The 24,735-nt window shown below is 45.2% G+C and overlaps 2 protein-coding genes across 2 annotated transcripts; both read left to right on the top strand.

Moving 5' to 3' along the window:
* Nucleotides 1-7,971: 7,971 nt before the first annotated feature.
* On the top strand, nt 7,972-12,851 carry LOC132084193 (keratin, type I cytoskeletal 19). The gene is made up of 8 exons (XM_059489247.1): nt 7,972-8,481; nt 9,833-9,915; nt 10,230-10,386; nt 10,615-10,776; nt 10,909-11,034; nt 11,151-11,371; nt 12,077-12,105; nt 12,586-12,851. The coding sequence occupies exons 1-8, from the start codon at nt 8,053-8,055 to the stop codon at nt 12,603-12,605; spliced, it is 1,227 nt and encodes a 408-aa protein (XP_059345230.1). The 5' UTR covers nt 7,972-8,052; the 3' UTR covers nt 12,606-12,851.
* A 4,052-nt stretch (nt 12,852-16,903) lies between these two features.
* LOC132084176 (keratin, type I cytoskeletal 15-like) lies at nt 16,904-21,714 on the top strand. Its single transcript, XM_059489219.1, has 8 exons — nt 16,904-17,495; nt 17,980-18,062; nt 18,869-19,025; nt 19,310-19,471; nt 19,607-19,732; nt 19,843-20,063; nt 20,883-20,908; nt 21,398-21,714. Exons 1-8 carry the CDS (start codon nt 16,950-16,952, stop codon nt 21,478-21,480), a joined length of 1,404 nt encoding a protein of 467 aa, XP_059345202.1. The 5' UTR covers nt 16,904-16,949; the 3' UTR covers nt 21,481-21,714.
* The last annotated feature ends 3,021 nt before the right edge of the window (nt 21,715-24,735 follow it).

The following is a 24,735-nucleotide window of genomic DNA, read 5'->3' as shown; positions in this document are numbered from 1 at the left end:
GTGTTGCTGTATTCCATAGGGTCATTCCCAGATCCACGGTGTGTGGAATTCTGATGGAGAATGGCACAGTGCAGACAAGGTTCAAGCTTTGTTACTGAACCTGCCCCACTTCGTGTTCCACACTCAGCTTATTTGGGCTCAGCAGAGGAATAAAATGGGTGAAATATCTCAGTCATTTCAAACAGAAATCTGCGTTTCAGTGTTTGATTTGCAGGGCTAAGGAAGCTGCTGAACAGGGTCAGCCACATAGCAGGGGAGTGACTCCACTGCCGCCCTGCCCCAGACCCTGGGTGGGTCTCAGAGGCTCCATTGTTCCCTGAACACCTCCTAAATCACATTTCTTATCCTGTCACGCAGCTTTACACTTACACTTTGGCTTGCAAAGAGTCAGGACAGGTAAAACATCATCGTTTTGGATAACAAGGTATTATTTTAAAATACATCAGACCGTTCCATGTTACAATCCAGGCAGAATTCTCAGCACAGCAGGAAAGGGATGAGTCAGAGAAAATATTTCCATGGGAAACAAAGGTTTGTAAAGTCAAAGCAGATCTGCCACTCCTTGGAGATACAAGAGGACTCTTCTGCTCTGTGCAAGTAACAGAGATTCTTCTGCCTTATGATCCCTTTTACTCCTCTCTCTTATCAACCAATGCTGACTATCCCAAAACCCCTCAGCACTAGCCAGCTATAATGGACTTTGGGATCAAATACCTTCTTTAGGCACAGTTTAACTAGGAAGAATGTCTGTAATCCCAGAAAGGAGCCATTTGGGAACATTCCTGAGTCTCCTGCTTCCCTTCTGCTCTCTTTTAGGTCCAACACGTTTGCAGTGGCAGCATGAGGGAATGCTGTTATTGAGCCGTATCCTGCTCCAGTGGCATGCCCCACAGCTCCGTACCAGGGACAGGATTTATCTGTGGGTGACAGTGTGTCCTCCACTTGGGTCGGCTCCCTGGCATCCTCTGATGGCAGTTAAGGAAACAACAAGTAGGTTTTGTGACACAAACTGCTCGAAACACTCTCAAAATTAAATTAAAGCCTCGGTCCTGGGACACGGTTGGTACAAGGAAAGAACAGATTCATTAATAGGAAAATCGGCGCGTTTTTGTTTTTATTTTTATGTCATGCCTTGGATTCGGTGGCTGTGGTTAACAGCCGGGCCTGCAGGGAGCGCTCTGTGCCGCTCCTGCTTCCCAAAGCCCCAAATCCCACGGTTGGTGACTCAATTCTGGGAATTAATCATCTCCAGGTGGATAATCCAACATTTTCAGAAGGTTTCATGAAGAGAGCGGAATGGCTGTATGGGCAGAAATTCAAGAAAAGAACCAGAACTGAGTGGACTGGGTCGTCCAAGGGGCATCACTCTGGATCAGGATTCTGACACAGCTCCAGGATTGAGACCCACAGCAATGCTTCCATTTGCAAGGGCAGCTGTCAGGTATGGACAGGTACACAGCCCACTGCTCCTGCTGGTGCCTTTGTGCTCAGTCCTGCCAGGCTCTGGCACCCCCTGGCTATAAGGAAATGGAACCACAGAGGTGGCAAGGCAGATTTCCCTCTCGGCCCACCACCGACTCAAGGAATGAGAAAAGAAACTGATTCACTGTGCCTGTAACAAACAGCAAGAGGAAAGGAAGCTGCTCCTGTGATATTTCTGATATTTACCAGCCCACCATCACCATGAAAAATAGCAGCAGCTAAGTTAAGTAAATATGAGAATTCATGCAGGAAAATCTTTTCTCTCTCTAACAATTTCTGTTAGGTTTCACATCATGTATAACACTTCGGAGTGCTAATCCTAACAAACCTCAGAATTTCTTTAAGTGTTTCCACATTGTGGCTGCTGTATCCCTGGAGGTGTTCATGGCCTGGATCAACCTGTTCTAGTGGAAGGTGTCCCTGCCTGGGGCAGAGGGTGGGACTGGATGAGCTCTGAGGTCCCTTCCCACCCAAAGCATTCCATGATCCCATGATAAAGGACAAGTGACAGCAAACACGTAGTCTCAGGCACAGCAGAGCTTGTCACTGTCATATTTTCTGAAAAACTCCTCTTTGCCCAAGATTCTTCTCCTGGGAAGCTGAGATGCCTCAGGGAAAAAAGAAAATAATTATCTGATTTTCTTCTCTTGGGTTGGAATTGGAGATTGTTTATCCAACATGTGAGTTGTTTTGACTTAATCATGATCAATCATGGTCAGGCTGGACTCTGGAAGGAGTCACGAGTTTTCATTATCATTCTTGTTAAGCCTTTTGTCTTTATTCTTTCTTCATTCTTTAGTATAGTTTTAGTATGGAATTCTATAATATAATATAATATAATATAATATAATATAATATAATATAATATAATATAATATAATATAATATAATATAATATAATATAATATAACATAACATAACATAACATAACATAACATAACATAACATAACATAACATAACATAACATAACATAACATAATATAATAATAAATGTTATGATATTATATTATAACATGGAGTCAGATTCATAACTTCTTTCCTGCCACGGGGAACCCCAAAAATGCCACTGGAGCTGACTCTCAGAGCTGTTTTAGCAGTGCCTAAAGAGAGGTTTCTGCATGCTGCAATTACTGCTAATGGAGCAGTTGGGAGCCCACGCTCTGCCAAGCCTGGCTCCAGGGAACACCTTTCCCTGCACACACCTGCATTCCCAACCCATACAGGGCTGGCATCAAAGCCACCACAGCCTCAGCAATCAACATTTTCTGACAGCATTCCCAGTCTTAGTTCAGTGCTTTCCCACAGCCTGATGTCAGACTATTGAAAATCACAGCGCTCAAACACACACACACACAAAGATTTTAAATAAATTCCAACAACTCCTTTCTGTCAAAAATGCTGTTAGAAATCATGTCACCAGATTTTTATCAGTTGTTAAAGCTGAATCCATTAGGAAAGCACGAAAAAGCACTCAGAAAGCACTTCAGTCACTTGCTTTGCTGGTGGTGGGCTGCCCAAAACACAAGACAGTTGGCACAAACCTCAGTTTTTAATTAAAGGAAGATTTAAAGCTGATATGGGTGGCAGAGTCTGGTTGAAAACCACAGCTCTTAGTTAAGGTATAACAATCAGGACTGCCCAGAAGGGACTTTCCTGGTACACACAAACATGAGTAACTCAGTCCTTTATAAAAGAGGCATAAACTGTCAAAAGTACTGAGAAATCCCCTTTGTTCCCTTAAAGCTGTGTGACCAGCCAGGGCAGGCAGAAGCAGGGCTCCAAAGGGGTTTCCATGGGCTGAGAGTTGCCATGAGGACCAAGTGTTAACAGCACCTCCCTGGCAGCAGCTCCACAAACCAGAGGCTGCAGGACTTGCCCTCTTGGATTGTCTCACTGAGCCCAACCAGAGATCTTCAGGCTCTGAGAATTCCTGTCAAGAAAAGCTGAGCATGAAACCACCAGTAGGATCAGGAAAGTTCAAATACAAGGATCCACCAGGAGGGTACTAAGAGAGCTCCTTGTTTTCTAATTAGACCCAGAACTAATGTTTAAACTAATGTTTAAGGCTTGCACACTCAAATCTCTGCCTTTACTGGAAGCTGTGGCTTACTCCTGTGATCAGAATATATTCTTACAAAATTAACAAGAGAAATAATAATATAGAAGTCTATAAATACAAGTATATGCATGTAAATATATGAGCACAGAGATATAAATAATAGACACACAAGTGCTTCACTAATGGGAACAGAATAAAACAGCTCAGCTCTGGGCTATGAGCCCCATCCTACTCTGTGTCCCTCCCAGGTCTAGGATTTATTTTTGAGCAGGAATTTTCCATGTAGTGTATGGGAAGATCCCTGTGGATAGCCCCAGGGCTCCTCCCTCAGTGCAGCATGCAGAGGCCAGGCAAGAGTCCAACAGCCCCAGCCTGGGACAGCTTCAGTCCCTTGGGCTTTGGCACTGCCTTTGCTGCTGCCTGCACAAACCTGACTTTTGGAACACATCTTCCTGTCAGTTGGATGTTTGACTCTCAAATAATAGTTTCCAGCCCAATCATACCTTGCTGAGATTTACCAGCCAGATAACAGGTTAAAGGAAGTGTGGAAGTACATCCAGTGAGTTGATTTGCACTCCCCAGGGCTTGGTGCCCCAACTGAGCCTTCCTTCCCACACAATCTTTAATCACACGACAAGAAAATTTGGTTTATTTTCCTATCTCAGGTACTTTACTCCACTATTTACTTTATCATTAGAGTTCTGGAATGATGGAGGAGTCAGGAGTTTAAAGTTAGTTATGTTTCTAGGGAAACAGGGACAATAATGAAGCATTTCCACACCACAGCCAGTTTCAAGGATTTGTGAAATATTTACACTGCTCCCAGTTAAAGTGCTTGAGCTCTTCAGGAGGATCTTCTATTTATTTTCCTCATACCAATCTGTTTAAATGTTCTATAAAAGGCAATCATTGACAAATTAAATTCTGTGCCCCAATAGCAGTGCAGCAGCTTGGGCAGGAGTCATTCCAGAGCAGCTGAAATCATTGATCCATCATTTCTGTCCTGCCACAAACAAACCAGAGCCCTGGACAGAAATGTCTTGTCCTGTGTCTTAACTCTCACAATTTCTGTTAACACAGAACCCTTACACAACCTTGTTTCTCACCTCTTTCAGTGCAGAAATTATGCATTCCCTTCACCACAATCCCTCTGCTTCACAAATATAATAATTTTGAGCAAATTCCCTGTGTTGCTCTGCTCTTCCCAACCCTCTTCTCCAGCCACTCACAGCTGTGTGCGCATGTGCTGGGACCTGCCTCTTCAGCACAGCAGCATTCTTGTCTCACAATCTATTGGCACATTCACAGAATATATAGCAATGCCAGGTTTTGAGCATTAAAAAAAAAAAAAAAAAAAAGATTTATGATGGGCTGTAAAAGCCAGACAGCTGAGAATTGTATCTTGGGTAAACCATAACTGCAGTTACCTTGGTACCAACTGCAGATCAGCAGATCAGAGCTTGTTGTCACTGGTTCTTCTCACAAGGAAGTTTAAAAGAAAAAATAGAAAAATTTTGTGCTTGAATTAAAAAGCTGCAAATACTTCATGCCTCTGATCTTTAAAGGGGGAGAAAAACATCCCAAGCTGTGTTCTTAAGAGGGTCTGCGACATGATCAGTGGGGAGGGTGGAAAAAGTTCATGTGAGCAAGAGAAGAGATGGAGACTCCAAATGTGCACGTGAAAAAGCAGCATATTTTCATTGACGGAAGCAAAGGCAGAAATAAAATATTACCAGAAGGGACAAACAGTTAAAAATTGAAAGATAAATCCAGAATAATAAATTGGCTTTGCTCATTCACTCATAGGGGCATCCATGGAAATGCAGGCACCAACACAGATGGTTAAAATGTTCAGTAAGTTCATCAAAGTGTAATTAATTATCTATCCCTGGAAGCAAATTCAGCAGGATGTGAAAAGAGAGAAGGATACAGCAGTGTCCTCAAGGGCAAGAAAAAAAGGGTTTACGGGACAATTAATAAAGCTACCCTGAAACAACTGAATGGTTTTATAAAGCGGCAGTGACTGGCAAAGCAGAGAAGATAAAAGGTAAAGCAGAACCAGTCTTGGCCAAAAGCTTGGGTGTGTCTGGATGACTCTGCTTGAAAAAATGTGTCTCCCTTCCCCTCTGATAAGGTGCAGATAAGGGAAATTCCCTGTGCTGACCATTCCTTATTGGGAAAAAGCTGACCCTACCATAAATTAGGTTTATAGTACCAGCAGAAAAAGAGACCTACACTGAATGGTACCAGCACCTTCTTCAGCTTGCTGTACTGAAGGCTTTCCAAAGCATTTAAATACACATTCTCACCTTAAGGGAGCCCTTTGCAAAACAAACACATGCAAACATTAGGGTGAAACGGAAATTGAAAGTCAAAAGATTAATAATTAAGTTTTAGCAAAAATGCTGTGTGAGGGACTGATTTAGTACTAGGGGCTTATGCTGTATTTGGTGTTATAAATCAGATTAATCCATTTGATGGTGTGTCCCAATCCTTTCTTCTTACTGACACTTCAGCCGTACCTCCAAATTGCCACTAAGAATTGCAGTTCATTCTTTGGGAGATTCTTCCCTGTGAGCTCAGGCAAACCCAACCTGCCTCCAGTACCTGATCAATATTCTAACAGTGCAATATATGGGGATTGCTGCTTTTACTCAAGATGTTGCAGAGGGCATCCAAAAGCCTTCCAGATCCCAATTTTCATGAGCTGGATCATAAAGTATTATGCAGCACCACAGATTAGTTTTTCATTTTGCACAACCCAAAAATACACTGCATTGAGGTCCTGATATGGGAGTCCAGGGAATGCTGAAGGAATACCTGGAGGGACAGATGTTCATCTCTCCTTGCACCAGGACACAGATCTCAAAAAGAACACGCTGGTATTTATTCTTTCAGCTTCTTGCTTTTCTGTTCAGTGAAGAAAAGCACATGTACTGGTGCTCTTTATGCTCTAATTATATTATATTTAACAAAAAAATAACTGTTCCACAGTAGTTTTCTCTCAGTCACCTCCTGACACCAATATTTCATCTGTTCCCAGCCCTTGGAGCAGTTACTGGCTGGGCAGGTTTGTCCCACCCAGGGCTGAACAGGACATTCAGGTCTCCAGAAGGAACTGGTGTGTCTCTGGCAGCAGGAGCATCCCTGGGCCTCTGAGGAAAGGCTGCACAGCATTGCAGTGCAGGATGGAGAGCTGTGGGAGGCAAAATCTGCACAGAGAGCAAAGAGCTCTGCTGTGGTGTCCTGGGGCAGAAGTGTGATACACATCCTGTGTGTATCCAGTGATATATTCCACACCTGAGTCACTGCAGAATTCCTCCTGCTATGGCCTCCTCATTAGCTGGTGATACAGGTGCCTTGGCTGGCCTCCCATTTGCTGTTTGCTCTTTCCCTCCCTGAATTTGCCCCGCAGTTTGACACCTCTGTACACAGGGAGTGCACCTCATTGTGTAGCCTGAAACACCTGGAGCATTTTTCATGGATACAGAAAGGCCTGGCTGCTCCCAAGAGCTGTAAGTGCCGCCAGGCCGGAGCTCTCCTTCCATTCTCTCTCTTTCTCATTCCCTCCAAATTCTATGGAACTCCTCAGAAGTGTTTTGGAGGAAGGAAGTAACAAAAGTTTTTGAAAATCCATCTTGGATAATAGAGGATCTGAAAATTTTAGAAATAACATTTTCATAACTCTCAAAGACCAGAAGACTGAGTGATTCTGTTTCTTCTCTTTGCTTCTCTCTTTCAGTAGCAATCAAAGGACTCAGTGTGTAATCAGACACTTGTTTCTGCTCACTCCCCAGGTACTCAGGGATGTCACTGCTTTTCTCTGCTACAGGTACAGCCATGGCTGCTTCAGGAGGATTCTTGAGTCTGTAGAAAACCAGACTCTCAGATACAGCACGTTCTCTGTTAGCCCAAACAGAACCAAGAGTAAAGATAGAAAGAGTGAAAACTTCCTTTCTGAAAGAAGAAATTTTCTCAAGGGGAACGAGGGAAACAGAGGGGTGGGAACGTGAAGGTCCACACACATTGTTCACCATCTGGGCTCCTTACAAGCTCTGTTATCAGGCTGAATCACTCTGTTAAAACAAGGCTTTGTGTGACTCCCTCTGACCGCGGCTTGGCCGCAGTGGGTGCGCTCCTAACCCCTTTGTTTCCACGTAGGCAAACTCTAACCAGGTTTAGGAACGCTCCCCTCGGCAGGGAGACGCCTCCTCCAAATCCCACCTTTCGCTCCAAGCTGCAGAGGTCCGGGGGAGGGGATCCCTCCCCGTGTGGAGGTACTGGGGGAGGAAACAGCCCACTGCACGGCCACTGACCAATAAGGGGAACCGCCGTGTTGGCAGAAGGCTTAGGGCTGATAAATTCCATGGGTCTCAGATAACACATTCTGGAGACAACTCCCATTGTCACCGGCATAAAAGCGGTGCGGTGGGGGAGCTGGGCACTCTCCTGCTTCGGGATCACGAATCGCTGAGGTGCGGCTTAGGTCGCGTCCTTGCTCTTCCTCCCCATGGCTAGTTACAGCTTCAGGCAAACCAGCTCCTCCGTGGTGGGGGGACCCGGAGCCTCCTCCCTCCGTTTCGGGGGCAGCTTCAGGGCCCCCAGCATCCACGGGGGCTCGGGTGGCAGAGGCGTGTCCGTGTCCTCTGCCAGGTTTGTCTCCTCTGGCCCGGGAAGCGGCCTGGGGGGAGGCTATGGTGGAGGCAGCTTCAGCAGCAGCTTTAGCTACGGGGGTGATGGGCTCCTGTCGGGAAATGAAAAGGCCACCATGCAGAGCCTGAACGATCGCCTGGCCTCCTACCTGGAGAAAGTGCGAGCGCTCGAGGAGGCAAACTCTGACCTGGAGACCAAAATCCGGAACTGGTACCAGAAACAAGGACCAAGCCCAGCTCGGGACTACAGTCCTTATTTCAAGACTATTGAGGACCTTCGAGACAAGGTAGGTGTTAATATTTCTCAAAAGTCATCTTAGATTTCCACTTACAAAGGAAGCATGAAAAGCTAAAAATATCCTTAGGGAAGCCCTAGAAAGCATTGCAGGTCATGGGAGGGAGAGGGAGATGTAAATGCAAGGAATGGGTGGGGGGTTAAAGTCAATGTCAATATGGAGTTATCTACTTTTTTAATGCTAGCCAAGAAGAAGTACAAACCAGTCAGTGGGGAATGCCCAAGTACTGAAGACTGATAATGTTGGCTTTTAACAAAGCCTATGTTTATACACACGCTGGTCATGCACACACATATGACCAGTTAATGTATATATGACCATATATAAACTGATTTATAATGAGAGCCAAGCTGTGACAGCTACCTGCCTGTCTTTGCAACCTCTCACCTGCCATAGAGCTTGAAAACCCTCAGAGGCCCAGACACACTGCTTTAACAATGAAAATAAAAACGGGTTTAGAGTAATTTCTTTTTCACATTTCCCATACTCAACCTTGGAATTAAGTGAACTGAAACATCTGGCATAGGAAAAAAGGAAACAGCAGACATGAAGTAATCAATCCCATATATAAATGCAGGATTTGCCCCAAGAGCCCATGGGTACCTGATAACAGATTGCTGAAGTGATACACACCTGCATAACACAAGGAGTAGCTGATTAACTATGTAAATAAAAGAAAGAAAACTTGAGGTTTAGTTTTCTGAGTTCAGCCTGGAGTTCATGACCGCTCCCACGCAGGTTGCTTCTCCTTGCTTCAACCCATCCACATTCACTCCTGATTTAAAATCTGATGGCAATGGGATTTCCTCCTGTTAGTATTGTCTTCCCTCCTTTGTTTTGCTCCCCTTAGTTAGGTGTGGGAAACCATACAGCTGGTTTGTGGATGAACTTTTGAGTTTTAGAAGTGGCAGGCATAGAAGACATGCTTTCCAGGTAAAACTGAACAGAGATTCCTTTAAATAAAATTTCCTTCAGAGGCTTTCATAATGCATTAAAATAATAAATAAACACCATCCTGGTATTCTAGGAAATAAAAATGTGATCAAAGATGGTCTCTCAAAGTCCTTTCCCTCTAAGCCAGCATGTAGTTTTGTCTCACTGTGGAACTTCTACCAAAAATGGCTTTCACTTCATACACTGGACACAAGGATGTGTCCAAAACAGAATCCTGGCAGAAGTATGTGATAAATCTGTATGATGTGTTTGCTGTAGATCATGGATCCTTCCCTACACCTCTATTTGTTGTAGCTACAGGTGAAATAGACTCTTCACTCTTATCTGCACAGCAGGGAAGCTGATAACAGTTGTATCGGCCTCAGTAATGAGCTCTCATTGTTTGCAGATCCTTGATGCCACCATTGATAACGCCAGGATTGTGCTGCAGATTGACAATGCCAGGCTGGCTGCTGATGACTTCAAAACCAAGTGAGCAATTTCTGAGAGGGAAAAGAACTCATGAGTAGGCAAAAATCCTTGTTGAGCCAAAGGACAATGAAACAGGAATTGAATGCCCCTAGAACCCCCGTGTGAATATTGGTTTGATCCTGTGCACGCGGTTCAACCCTTCACGTTCTTGCTAAGAACACCAGTGAAAATTTTGCATGATGTGGGATATGTGGAGAAAGGTTTAATGCTTGATGGTATTTGCTACACCATAAATCCTACAAACCCAGATGCACTCATACTGTTTCTTGTGGGCTGGGTGATCAGTGAACCTGAATTTGTTTTGCTTTTTTAAGGTTTGAGACTGAGCAAGGCCTGCGCATGGGCGTGGAGGCCGACATCAACGGCCTGCGCCGGGTCCTGGATGAGCTCACCCTGTCCAGAGCTGACCTGGAGCTGCAGATTGAGGGATTAAAGGAGGAACTGGCCTATCTAAAGAAAAACCATGAGGAGGTAAACCCCAAGAAATGCGTTTGAAAGTGGCACTAGAAGAGTGGAGTCCCTCAGGATTGCCTTGGGCTCTCCAACAGTGAGGGAAAGATTCCTGTGTAGACTGGGATCCCTCCTGCCAGTATCCCAGGGGAGTCAGTCAGCCTTAGCCCTTGAAGAAAGGACAGAAGGTTAATAACGTTTTCAGTTTACAATTGTACCCTCTTTTGTCTCCTCTGCCTTTCCCCACAGGAGCTGAGTGCCCTGAGAGGACAAGTAGCCGGTCAAGTCAGCGTTGAGCTGGACTCTGCTCCAGGCATTGACCTGTCCAAGATCCTGGCAGATATGAGGGACCAGTATGAACAGATGGCTGAGAAGAACAGGAAGGATGCTGAGGCCTGGTTCCACAGCAAGGTAAAACCCCTCCATATTGCACAAACACTTACCAGAAAAATCCATGAAAGAAACAACTATTAAAACACACAGAAAAATGCTGTGACAGCCTTATGCCCCCCACATTTCTCACACGGTGTTTCCCTGTCTCAGACTGAGGAGCTGAACCGTGAGGTCGCCGTTAACACTGAACAACTGCAGAGCAGCAAGTCCGAGGTCACTGACCTGAGACGCACCCTGCAAGGGCTGGAGATCGAGCTGCAGTCCCAGCTCAGCATGGTACGTCAGAACTGGCACTGCCTGACAAACCCCCACTGAAAAGGGCCCGTATTTCCCTCCCCACACCAAGTCCTGCACTGGCAGCAACCTCTCCTGCCTGTGCTTTGCCCTGACAGAAAGCGGCGCTGGAGGGCACCTTGGCCGACACAGAAGCTCGTTACGGGGCACAGCTGGCACAGATCCAGGGGCTGGTTGGCAGCATCGAGGCACAGCTGGCTGAGCTCAGAACTGACATGGAGCGCCAGAACACCGAGTACAAGATCCTCATGGATATCAAGACTCGGCTGGAGCAAGAGATCTCTACATACCGACAGCTGCTGGAAGGCCAGGAGTCCCAGTAAGAACCTTTTGCTCAGACTGACCATGCCATGGTGCTCATTTGCCACAGCACCTTGGTTAACACAGTACTCCTAGAGTTATACAATTTGTAACAAACTAATTTTTCTGGAGCTAGAAATGTTGCAGTTTTCATTTACATGAAGTGAGACCTCAAAGAGTTTCTAAACAGGAAGGGGAACTGACAAGCAGCACAGTAGATTAACTGCAACTAACAGTTGAAGTGATCAGCTGCATCACAGTCAGAAAAAGTGCCATTAATAATGTTTTACAGAATATAAAAATTAATATCAAATCCCCATAAACTCCCTGTTACCGGGTGGAGAACTCTTACCCAACAGGAATCAGTGTGGGAGGAAATACTGGGAAGAGAAGTGAAGGCAGTCACTGAGTGACTCCCACATGGCAGCACAGCTCAAACTCATCTCATACAGCCTCAAGGAGGAAAAAAATGAGGCAGGGGTTGAAAGGTTTTGGTTTGCTCTGTTACTTCTTTTCCATAGTGTTTTTTCCCAATGCAGTTTAAAAATGTATTTCCTAACACAACTCCCTGTCCTTTGCTGAGAAGGAGCTCAGGTAGATGGGCATCTCTTCCCTGACTGCACACAGTGTATCTGATTGATAGATAATTTGCTTTCATCAATCCTCATCTCATTTTGCATTTGATGTATTAACTCTTCTTCCAATTGTTCTCTTTGTTCCACAGGATGTTTGGCTCCCTTTCGGGAACTGCCGGTAAGAATTCCTTCTCTTTCAGGAGAAGTTTTATTTTCTAAAACCACATAACTGATAGTTGTGTCTGTTCTAGAGACTGGGCTCTGCATAATTTGTCACAGAGAAAAAAAAAAAAAAGATGTCTCTGGTTAGAATGGAACAAATTTCAGCAATTAAAATATGTCAGATATCAGAAAAACATCTCAGACCCTGCTAAAGTAAAACATAAAACACTTAATCATTTCCCCAGATGAAAGGACAGGGGAATTGAAGCTTGGCCTGCTTGGGGGAATTGCAGGAACATGCCAGTAAAACCTGCCTTGAGCTGTTAGAGGTCAGCAGTGTCATAAAAGGGATGAGTCAAATCCAGGTGATGGAAAGGAAAAGTTCTGAGAGAAGGGAATGAGAGATGAGGCCCAGCCAAGCTCAGCGCCCACCACAGAGTGGTCTGTGTAAGCTGGGCTTAAATTATTGCTGTTCTTTCTCTCCATGTTACTGCAGACAAAAGAGACAAGCACTGAAGGTCCTTCAAAGGTCATCAGAAAACTGAGAAAAAGCAGACAACACGTGCATTGAGATGGAGAAATCATTTTGAACTGCTGGAAATGACTCTTGAAGCACAGAAGGTTCTTGGTCACAAAAAGTTTAGGCAGATTCATTCACTTAGCAATGATTAAGATGCAAATTGGGTCAGCTTTACAATTATTTCTAGGTTTTGCATGTGTTGAATTGCTGCATCTACTCAAATAAAGATGATATTCTTGCAATCTTTGCTTCTTTGGAGTTATTGTGATATTTCACTGGAGTTTGGCTTTACTCAGGCAGGAATCAGCCAGCCAGCCTCCCTGAGAGTGCTCACAGTGCGGGGAGCTTGGGCTCCATCCTGATTCTGCTGGCTCCTCTTGCTGGCAGGAGCTTGGAATACAGAGGCAGTGGCACCCCCAGCCCTTGGAGGGGGACACAAGAGTGACCTGGGTGTCTCACTGTGATGCTGTGTACTCTGCAGAGCAGGGGCAGCAGGATGGGAAGTGGTTCTGGAGAGCAGCAGGAGCTGGGAGATGTTCATAGAGTAAAATACAAAGTAAAATACTGGTTCATAGATAATTCCTGCAGGGGCACACAGGGGTGAGCTGCAGCTGGGAGAATTCTTCATTTCCATTCTCTGTTCACACAGGGCTTACAAAGCACCAGCACCAATTTCAGCCCACTTACCTCTCATGCCATTTCAAGGATATTATCCTAGCTGAAATTCCAACTGGAATCACTTTTAGTTCCAATCCACTGATTTTATTTGCTACCAAAATGACAGCCAAGGAAACTTCAGGGATTGTGCTAAAAGCAAACCATGGCTCCAGCCCAACCACCCCTTCCCAGCTCCTGTTGTTACCAGAGGCACAGTTTGCTCCACAGCTGGGGAGGACTGAAAAGAGAGATATGCCCAGACTGAAAGTATCCCAACACTGCTCTCCCCAAGAGTGGATCAGTTTGCAGTCTGTGATTCAGGGAGACATCATAAAATCTTTCAGCACTTCTCTCCTTGATCCTGGGGAATGTCCATGATCCCTTGTTCACAGCAGATTAATGGAGTGTGTGCATGGCTCAGAGCACCCAAGCTCTGGACCTCTCTCTCAAGGTGGGGCAATCCTCCTCAATCCAAAGGTGCTGGTGCTTGGGTTTGGTTGAGCAGTGACTCAGGTGACCTGTCAACATCATCTGTCACTACTGACACCGACAATCCAGCTTAGCCTCTGGAATGAAGCATGGTGGCATTAAGCAGTGGCTTCACTTTGACACGGGAAAACAGTGACAGGAGAGAAGAACAGACAAAAAGACACAGAGAAAGGGACAAGATGGGGAGAACAGGGGGAAAGATGGGCAGAATCAAAGGGAGGCACATGGGGTGCAGGGGATCCTTCAGGAGCTCACCCATTTCTGTGGGGTTCACTTCTGGAAGAGCCAGGAAAAGAACTTGTGCATTCCGTACAAGCAGTTGCTGAGCGCCGACACATTAACACATGGTTTGTACCAAACTTATTCCCTGCAACACCGAGACCTGGAAACCTCCCTACAGGAAAGAACAAACAGCTCCAGGTTTGTTTTTTAATCTTAACAAGTCCCATTCCCTGAGAGCAATTTCTCGTGACCAATCCAGTCAGGGTGGGAGCTCACTGTTGCAGATTTCTGGTATTGTCCAGCTGCAAATGTGCAAATCTGACAAGAAATTGTCATGCTCCAAGAATGCAAGCTATAAGAATCCTGAATTCTTGTTTCTATAGCTTAGTTCTAATTTTATTTTATAATTTTATTAATTTTTTCCTCTATCTCTAAGGCAGAGAAGGATTGCTGGTAAAATGTTAGATATAAATCACTCAGGCACTATAATTTTAGCATCTGGTTGAGGGAAAAAAAGTGTTTTCTAAAGGCATGTCACGTCTCCTCTGAGTGATGGTTTTATCACTCATAGAGGAATCACTGAGATGACAAACAAGCTGCTGCTTGACTGGAACTTGCTGTCCTGAGAGGAGGGGCTGGAGTGTGTCAGCCCCGTTAATCCCACAGCAGAGGTAACAAAAGAGTTTGTGCAGCACAGACATGTCAGGGAATGTCTTCCAGGAAATCCCTCTGGAAGATGACAAACCAAGGAGTTCAGGGACCACAGGTACAATTCTGAGACTGTGCAAAAGGATGAGTCCATCTGTCACTGGATAAGGAACCTCTGAGCAAAGGTAGTGAGACCAGAATAAAGGCATAAGCTTGAAAGAGCCTTTCTTTTTTTGATATTTTTTTTTTTATTTCAGCAAGTGATTGGCTTCTATTTCCCTGTACAGCCTGTAAGGAGAAAATGTGTAGAAATTGTTGCCTAAATTATGTTATGGGGCATGATCTGTACTAGCTGCTTGATTTATTTTGTTTCCCAATGGTAAATATGCAACAGAAAGGAACAGCTTCTATCTGCTACCTGGTTTTTGTAAGCGTTCATCTGATACTGATCCAGATGACGCCTGGGGCATGTTAGAAAGCAGCAAAGTGTGTTTCACCATTGACCTTCCAAAGGAGTTATCACACCTGAGTGAAAGAAGACTCAATGAAAACTCCCCAAAGTTTCCTACCAAATTTTGTGGGGTTTTGTTGCTTGGGCTTTTTAAATGGAATATGATTTACTTATTGTGGGCTCTCTCGGTTGATCAGCCCCTGGCAGTGCACACACTTCAGGGCATTGATAACAGGAGTTTTTAAGACATTTTTTTATCTTTAGGAGAGCTTGTGTAAACTTGTTTCATGAGCCACCAACCCTTGGAGACACAGGGATCTGGCAAGGTACACAGACCATTAATCTACCCAGCAGCAAAACTGAAGGGCTGTGGCAAAGGGCCAGGTTCAGTTTGGAACATGTTTCCAGAGCAGTGAACACCCACCCGTGTGCTCTGCTCAGCCTGGAGCGAGTGGCTGTGCCCAGAGCCAGCCTGTGGGGACACATCACAGCTGGACTCTGCCATTTCTTCCCCTCCAAGTGCTCATCTCTGAGTGAAAATGCTGTGCATTCCCTGTGCCTGCATTAACATCTCAGCTGGAAATGTCAGAAACCCCCTTGGTTTGTTCCAACAACTCCTGTGAACCTTGGCTTATCCAAAATCCCCATCCTGAGTTCTAAGCTCAGCTTCTGTACTGCCAGAGACTGTGCTAAAAACAATGCCTTCCTTATGATGTTTTTGCAAAGGTATAAGTTTTCTTTTTTAAGCTTTATTTGAGGTCTCTGTGCTGTGCAGAGATTGGGGCGCTCTGCAAACTCCACACTGCCCACAGCCTGTCCCCAGCAGGCACAGGGGCAGCTCCTGCTTCCTCACGCACTGCCCAAATCTGCCTTCCCTGCAGGCAAGCAGGGCTGCAGGACTGAATTCCTGAATTTCACTGGCAATTAGCTCAGTAATGTATTTCTGTTTCAGACTCTTGCTTTAAATGAAGGGTTAAGGTGCCTCTTCTGAGTGTTTCTCAAGCCTTATTTTCAAATGCTACTCCATTTCCTCATGCACATTGGCATTAAACACATGCATTGCCATCAGAACTGTGTTTTCTTAAATCCTTTCTCTTTACATTTTCCAAAGTAACACAATCTTAGTCCTCCCACATTTACTCTTTTAACTGAGTTGTTTCAATCTGTGTTACCTTTCTGGTTTATTTCAAAGTGATTAATAAATTTACTGTTTCCACTCTCCCCTGCACACTGATGGATGCTGATTGTTCCTCACACAGTGCCATGAGCAGATACTTTTTGTAACAAAAATTCATACTACAAAATCTAAATATTAGTTCCAAGAAAAAAATAAAGAATATTTCTAATTCAATTCCAAAATTTTAAAGGGAAAAAAATGCAGATAAAAAAGAAGGAATAATGGTGAGATGAAGAGATGACTCTACATTTTTCAAAGAAAGGAGAATTTTACTTAAGCCTCATTTTTAGAAAAAGTTGATTTTCTGAAGGTAGCCATGGTGAGCATTGTGAATAGGCAAGTGGGTGGGGCTGAACTCACTTTGTTTTTCCATTCTTAAATGTCAGAGAAGTAAACTCCAAGTTTCAGAACTATAGCCTGAAGAAAAAACATCTGATTCATGCCTTTTGTTTAATTAAAAAAAGAAACCCCAAGCCCAAGCCCCTGCGATGTGCTGCCAGCACTGCTTGTCAGGAATGTCATCACAATTGGCCTCACCTCTAGGGAGGAGGAATTTTGGAGGGAGGGCTGCAGTGGGGTTTGTCTCCCAACACCCCATCATGAGGATATAAAAGAGGCACCAGGGCAGCGAAGGCACAAGCTGTCTTCTCTTGCAAGGCTGCATAACTGACCTTTGCTCCTTCTCTTGCTTCAGCCATGGCCACTTCCTACATGAGCTCTTCCTCCACTTACGGGGGTGGCTTTGGGGGTGCCGGGGGCAGCAGCTGCCGCCTGTCCTCGGTGCGCGGTGGGGGCGCCTGCCGGGCCCCGAGCATCCACGGCGGCTCCGGCGGCCGCGGCGTCTCCATCTCCTCGGCCAGGTACGTCTCCTCTTCAGGAGGAGGCTACGGCTTCGGGGGGGGCTATGGAGGAGGCTTTGGAGGGGGAGCAGCCTGTGGTTTTGGAGGGGGCTCCGGCTTTGGAGGGGGCGCTGGCTTTGGAGGCGGCGCTGGCTTTGGTGGAGGATTTGACCTTGGTGGTGGCTTTGGTGGTGGCGATGGCCTCCTGTCTGGCAATGAGAAGATAACCATGCAGAACCTGAATGACCGGCTGGCTTCGTACCTGGACAAAGTACGAGCCCTGGAAGAGGCCAATTCTGATTTAGAAGTGAAAATCCGAGACTGGTACCAGAAACAAGCTCCCACCAGCCCCGCCCGTGACTACAGCAATTATTACAAGATAATTGAAGATCTCCGAGACAAGGTATGACATTCATATGTAGATGGGTTATCAGAAGGTAAGAGAATTATGGAACTCCCTGTTCCATGTCTTTAAAATAATTACAAAAGAAGTAGTGAATTTCTCATCCCAAATATATTGAGGTCGTGAGCATTCTAGCAGAATAGAGTAGCCTCTTCTCAATTTAAACACCAAATATCTTACCCGGACAATGTGATGTTTGTTGAAATTAAAATGATTGCAGTAAAAGTTAGCAAAAGGTGTTTAGAATGATCAATGCATTTTTTCAGGAATCAAATAGTAAAGAATGTGACAGGTAGGCCTCAAAGGCTGGAAAGATAATTCACCTGGCTACGGATAAGATCAGGTGTTGTACAAACACATTTCCCTGTTAAGGTTCTGATCTGTGTTGCACAGAGTATCACAGCCCTCTGGTTTGCTCATGGAATGTGGACCAAATATTTTACCATTATTCACAGGAACTTTTCTCCATGTTTCTTAATTGCAGATCCTTGCTGCTACCATTGACAATTCCCGGGTCATTTTGGAGATTGACAATGCCAGGCTGGCTGCTGATGACTTCAGACTGAAGTAAGTTCACCTGGAGCTCATTTGTCTTCACTCTACTTTTCTTCACTCTCCCAAAACAGTTTTTTCTTTAGTAACTTCAGATACAAAACACCCTGGCAAGCAGAATCCATTGATGAAGGACCAATTCAGAGTACAAGCCTGACAGAACACAGCATTCAATCACTGAGCTGTTTGCATGATCAGTTATAGCCCCGTCTTCATTTTTTTTGTGATACTCAAATATTTTCAGTAGCCTGAATCACAGGGGAAAGAAGGCAGGAATAGGTAGGATTTTCACTTAGAAGGAAAGTGGCAGGAAAAGATTGCTGTGGGGCTTCAGCATTTCTCTGCTGGAGTCTGAAATTTAGAGTAAGGTGGGGTTTTTCCAGCTCCTAGGCTCAGCAGTACATCAGATGATAAAGGTCCATGTGCAGCTGCCTTCCCTGCAGCAATGCACCTGCAGGTTTCTATTTTCTCTCCTGTATCCCAGGCAGCCCTGCCCCACCTGTGCTTTCCTACGCAAATCTGGGAGGACACTACAAAACTCCTGTCCTATGTGACAATGTTTCTATTGATACTGCTAATCAGTATTAGGTTCTGCAAGGTGAAATGTCATGTCCTCCCCAGGAACAAAATCATACTGCATTGTCTGTGCTTCCTTATGCCGTAGCTGGATATTGGGAAAGAACACCTTTATTGCTTTTACACCTCTAAATCTGTATGTTTTCATCTACAGTCCACTGTTCCTCCCATATGTGATCATTTTATAGCTCTGCTGAATACAAACTCGGACATGTTCCAGTGCTTGTTTCTTTTCTGAACTGCAGGTATGAGAACGAGCTGTTCCTGCGCCAGAGCGTGGAGTCCGACATCAACGGCCTGCGCCGGGTCCTGGACGAGCTGACCCTGTCCAGAGCTGACCTGGAGATGCAGATTGAGACACTGAAAGAGGAGCTGGCTTATCTGAAGAAGAACCATGAAGAGGTGAGAGTCCTGGAAGTGCAGGGAGATCACTCCCCTTTGGAATTTATCTCTTGTAAATGAAACATACATGTAAGTTACATGTAAGTACGTGTGTCCTGTGTGAGTACACAGAGACAGAGAAGCTGTTGCAATGAGAAAGCAAATGTGATAAGTGTTTTATGTGTGTTCCATCTGTGATACTTGATAGCACAGGCACTGTGTACCACAGCAGGGATTGCTGAGGGCAGGCGCAGTGTGAGAGGAGAGCCTGATCTTTTTGTGTCCTCTGTCTGCTGCCCATGCAGGAAATGAAGGAGTACTCGAACCAGCTGAGTGGAACAGTCAATGTGGAAATGGATGCAGCTCCTGGCATTGACCTGACCAGAGTTCTTGCTGAGATGAGGGAGCAGTATGAAGCTCTGGCTGAGAAGAACCGTAAGGATGCCGAGGCCTGGTTCTTCACTCAGGTACAGCCACACCAACAAACAGCACGGCAGTGCTCTGCCTCAGCACTACCGCCCTGGCAGGTCCCTACCTCCCCTTCTCATAATGATTGATTTTTTATACATTTTTATGTGATTTTACATTATTTTTCCTTTCAGACTGAGGAGCTGAACCGTGAAGTTGCCACCCACACCCAGCAGATACAGACCAGCAAGTCAGAGATCACAGAACTGCGCCGCAACCTGCAGAGCCTGGAGATCGAGCTCCAGTCGCAGCTCAGCATGGTACGGAGCTGTCCCGACACCACGAGGCACTGCCTCACACTGTCCCCTTCCTCCCTCTCCTCAACTCGACAAACTTCCTTGTAACCTGTTCTGCCATTGCTGCACTTTAGAAAGCCGGGCTGGAGGCCAACCTGCGGGACACGGAAGGCCGGTACTGCGCGCAGCTGGCTCAGATCCAGGCGCTCATCACCAGCGTGGAGGAGCAGCTGAGCGAGCTGCGCTGCGACATGGAGCGCCAGAACCAGGAGTACAAAATGCTCATGGACATCAAGAGTCGCCTGGAGCAGGAGATCGCCACGTACCGCCATCTGCTGGAGGGCCAGGACGCACAGTATGTCACTGTCCCCGTCCTGATGAGCAGATAAGGGTAACAACACACCAGAGCTGGGGCTGCCAGGCTGACCCTGGAGTGCTCGGACACGCTCCCTGCACAACACAGCCTTTGGAGCACTGGCAAAGTCCCTGGTACTGCCACCACTCAAGATTTATGGCTACTGACATACATCTGCACATCAGTGGTGCGGGGGATTTGAAAATATAAATGCCACCATTTTGATCATGATGAATTACAAAAGGCACCAGGCCCCCTATATATGTCTCACTTAATCCTCTGGTTGCACTGGTATTAGAGCCTTCAGGCTGAGACAACCTATAAAAACCTGCTCCCAGTATGTCTTTAGCTCCTGGTTGTCTCAATTTGTGCACAGAGGTGAAAATAAATACTCATCCTCACACACCAGTATCCCCAGCAAGAAAAGAGCCTGGAACAGGCTCCAGCTTCAGTAAAATCTGCATTTTCATGCCCACTTCTCATATCTGATCTATACATGGAATTATTTCTGATTTCTGAGGAGGAATCAGCTCCTTACATAGTTACTAGAAGAGGCATTTTGAGGAGACGAGCAGTATAAGGAGACACCTAGGACAAGGAACTGGTCTGACCACTGTTCCCATTCCCTTTCAAGTACATAGGGATGGATTTCAAAGCTGAAAGCACCTTAACACCACCTCTAGTAGCAACGCACCTCAAAACCAGCCATTGAGAGCAGCTCTGTGAAACCCTGCCCATCCACACAAATTCCTAAATGGTTCAATGGTTTCAGGGGACAAGGTCAGGAATGGTCATTAATCAAATCTTTCTTTTCTACAGGTTGTCAGGACTGAACCCCAAGGATGGTAAGAAATATTTTTATTTAATGAGGGGCTGAAATGAACAGGCAAAATAGGATTAAATAAACCTTTTAGTTTTGGGTTTCTTCTTACTACCACAGATTCCATTCTCCCTAAAATGAGCATGTTCTGTATCATGTAGAGACAAAAATATAATACTTTATGTTCATTTTTGAAACCAGTAGATTTCCAAAATGATTGCATGAACTGCTCATGGGATTCTAAAATGCCCAGATCTCCCAAAGATTCATTCCTTTGCTGATTCACGTAACATTCAAGATGCTTCCAAATCCATATCTGATGTGCACTCCTAAGGTTTTCTGGATGAGGACCAGGAGGGAAAGTAAATAAGATGTAAAGGCAGTTCTGCCTTTGATATGTGAAAGATCTTGTGAGGAAACAAACACAGCCTCATGGTTCAGCTCCTCAGGGTGTTGGCAGTGCCTTAGTGGTTTTTTTGTTCCCTATTTAATTTTTTTATTCCCCCTACAACAGCATTTGGGAGCAGTTCAGGACGTCGCTCTGGCACAGATGATGATGGAAAACCCGTTTCTACCCGTGACAGGAGATACCCATAAAGAAATCCCAAATCTCCACCTGGACCCAGTGCAGCCTCACACTGGCTAATGCTGAGATAAAGAACCTTTCACTTCCCCAAAGCACAAGAATGTATCCAAGAACGTCTTTCCTTAGATTTGCTCTGCCTTTGTACACGAGCATTGGCTCGCTGGGTCAGAGATGCCAAGCCTGTTTTCTGCTGGTGCCCTATTGTGTCCTAACAATAAAGTTTCTGTTCTGCTTCTGCAAATGAATCCAGTCTAATGGTGTTTTTTTGAAGCCATTGTGCCACACACAGCTCACAGGTTCTCCCAGCATGGGCTGCTGGAAGCCAACCAGGGGCTACTCAGGGAATAACAACAGCAATAACAATAATAACCTTAAAAATAATAATAAAGATGGTGATGAACGGACAGATAAAGTGCCATTAGATTCTGCCAGCCATCTGGAGCTGGTATCAGTTAAAAACAGAGAAGATAGCATAAACAAATCCTTAAGATCTTTGTCCTCAGTTCCAAGGGCACAACAGGGCTACAATTCATGCACAAATAAAATGCATCTCTGAAAAAAACTGCATATATTTGTGTTCCTGCACTGCCTGCAGCACCAAGGCAAATTCCCTCAGCTCCTAAGGAAGCAGCAGGCACAGTCCAGGTGAAACAAATTGCTCAGAGTTTGCTGCAACTGTTTTGGTTTTCATCCATCAGGAAGAACATCCCCAGCCCATGTCACTGCTCTGCCTGTGGTTTTAGCCACACCTTCTCCCAGCTACAAATCCCCCACCAGTGGAACTGAAGAGATGCTGATAAAACTTTAAGAGCCTGGTGAACCCCAGAAGCACACAAAGCAGTTACCTAAGCACGGTACTTTGCTCACATAAACATGTTTGAAAAAGGCATCCTAAGCCCCATCACTGGACATTCAATCCACATTATAATACCTGCAAAAATGATGTAATTTCTATAATTACATATATGATTTTCCTTCCAAGCTCTATTTTCCTTCCAAAAATAGAGACAGGATTGTTGTGTCTTCTATTTTCTGACATTTAAGAAAAAGAAAGATACACTGCTGGCATCACCAGTTTGGCCATGAGATCATGGGTGCTGCTGGTAAGAAATGCACATCCTGCTGGCATTCCCACTGGAAGGAGTTCAGAAGAGGTTCTGGCAAACTGCAGCAAAGCAACATCTCAATCCACTAAAGAGGAAAACTGAATTGTATAAATGATATTTTTCCTGATCCAAAACCTAGGTGACTATTGTTTGTATCACTCAGCAAGAGAGGGAATTCCTACAGCCTCAGGCAGCTCTGCATCCATTTGTATTCCTGATGGAGGAGTTAAATCAATCAGTGATTGTTGCAGGACATTGACCTGTAAAATATACTTGTCAAAATATTCTGCCTATATTTAAACTGCAGCCTCAAAATTCAGCTCAGTTTGCTTCCCGTGCTCCAATTCAGTAAAACACCCACAATTCCCTGATGAAGCAAGCCAGGTCTGTGGAGCAGCACCACTCCCAGGGAGCAGAGCAGTCCCCATCCAAGGGTGCCACCTGCTGACAACAGTTTATTTCCTTACTCCGGGCATCACTTCCATTCTCTGTTCTGGATTAAAGAGGTGACTAAACCCAAATTCAACATTGCAGCCTGACAAAGAGTCATATCAGATTTTGAAGTAAGTTGTTTGGTCTTTTTCATCGATCCTCAGCATGTGTGGATCAAAATTGTGGCATCTTTTCCAGTTTGGAAAGGCTGAGCTGCAGGGGAAGCACTTCCCATGTCTCACATCACCTGTACTTTGGATTAATTGAAAGAGAAAATAAAAATCTGGTTTTCATGATGTACTAATTCCATTATATTCTCAGGACTGAGGCTCTGCGGTCTCCCACATTGCCAGCCTCAGTGCCAGGCAGTGTGGGAATGCCAAGGAGTAATTTCTGGTGAAACAGAGTATTCATTTTATTTCACATTCTATTATGTACATCCCTGTGCAATTCCATCTCAGTGTGATAGGTCACAGACACCAGCTTGCTAAACTGAAAATTCAATCTGAAATTGATCTCTGGTGAGATCTGCAGGATGTCATCAGTGCTATTAAAATTTGAGGTTTATTTCAAGTTAGGGCCTCAGTTTTTGTCTGATGCTTCAAGCTCATCCCCCTCCCCAGCAGCAGGGCTGACCCCAGACTGCAGCTATGTGGCTGTAACCAGAATATCTGGGGAGAGCCAAACCTTGTGCTCGCTAGAAAACCTCATCTTCAGTGAATTCTTTCCCCAAATAGTTAGAAATGACAGGATTTCTACAGAAGGAAGTGTCTGAGGAAGAGGAGCGTGTGTTCAATGTACAGAGAGGCGGGAGAAAGGAAAGGAGCAGGTGCTGAGCAGAGCCAAGGCCGAGCCACAAGGAGGAGCCCGAATCCTGCTCCGACAGGAAGGAGGCCGGAGGTACCAGAGAAGCTGGAGTGCAGCAATTCCTTATTGCTGCAGCCTTCCAAGTGAAACAAACAGTGAAAAACACATCTCCTCCTGTTTCTCCCAGGACAGTTTAACTCTGCTCCATGCAGTCTCCCTGACCTCAGCAGTCAGGATGAGCAGCAGGGCCAGGGCAGACCCTGGGGAAGGGTTTAGCCTTCACTTAGGTAAGGAAATAGCTGCAGCATTTCTGGGAGAGCCTGTGCCCACTCAGCTTCATGCCTCTTCCCAAATCTTCCTCCTCTATTTCTTCCCTCAGTCATGGACTAGAACAAGACAAGGCAAACCCACTACACCCAGCAGTTGCCACGGGACCACTCCCCAGTCTGTGCTCCTCACCAGCATGAGGAACAGGACAATCTGCAACAGCCACCCTGCACCTTTCCCTGTTGGATGATACAGTTTGGCAGAAAGTTACTGAAACTTTTGAGAAAGACTATTCCTGCATGATTGCCAGGTCAGTTTTTAGGGCTGGTAGCTTTAAATAATCATTTGAATCTTTTGAGTGCTGTTACAAACTCATAGTGTAAACATGTTCTATAGCTAAGATAAATATCTTAATAGTATTAACGCTGGGAACAAGAAACCTTTGCACTGCTGCCTATTGAGACAAGACCACTGAAACAGGACTGCACCTCAAATAATGAGAAAATCAGCATTAAAATATCTAATTCTCAAGTATTTCCCCCGGAAATGGGCAGCTGAAGGGAACAGCTGGGCATTGCTGACTCTGGACTGGAGGTTTATTTGGTTTAGAAGCTGGATGACTTCATGAAAGCCTCACATCTCCCACAGGTTGAA

The sequence above is a fragment of the Ammospiza nelsoni genome, chromosome 26 (genome assembly GCF_027579445.1).
Source record: "Ammospiza nelsoni isolate bAmmNel1 chromosome 26, bAmmNel1.pri, whole genome shotgun sequence".
NCBI lineage: Eukaryota > Metazoa > Chordata > Aves > Passeriformes > Passerellidae > Ammospiza > Ammospiza nelsoni.
This window is presented reverse-complemented; position numbering and strand designations above follow the sequence as displayed.

Coding starts and splice junctions, on each gene's coding strand:
- LOC132084176 (XM_059489219.1), top strand. CDS start 16,950: ATGGCCACTTCCTACATGAGCTCTTCCTCCACTTACGGGGGTGGCTTT. Junction 17,496..17,979: donor TTGAAGATCTCCGAGACAAG/GTATGACATTCA, acceptor TCTTAATTGCAG/ATCCTTGCTGCTACCATTGA. Junction 19,733..19,842: donor TCCAGTCGCAGCTCAGCATG/GTACGGAGCTGT, acceptor GCTGCACTTTAG/AAAGCCGGGCTGGAGGCCAA.
- LOC132084193 (XM_059489247.1), top strand. CDS start 8,053: ATGGCTAGTTACAGCTTCAGGCAAACCAGCTCCTCCGTGGTGGGGGGA. Junction 11,035..11,150: donor TGCAGTCCCAGCTCAGCATG/GTACGTCAGAAC, acceptor TTGCCCTGACAG/AAAGCGGCGCTGGAGGGCAC. Junction 11,372..12,076: donor CTGGAAGGCCAGGAGTCCCA/GTAAGAACCTTT, acceptor TTTGTTCCACAG/GATGTTTGGCTCCCTTTCGG.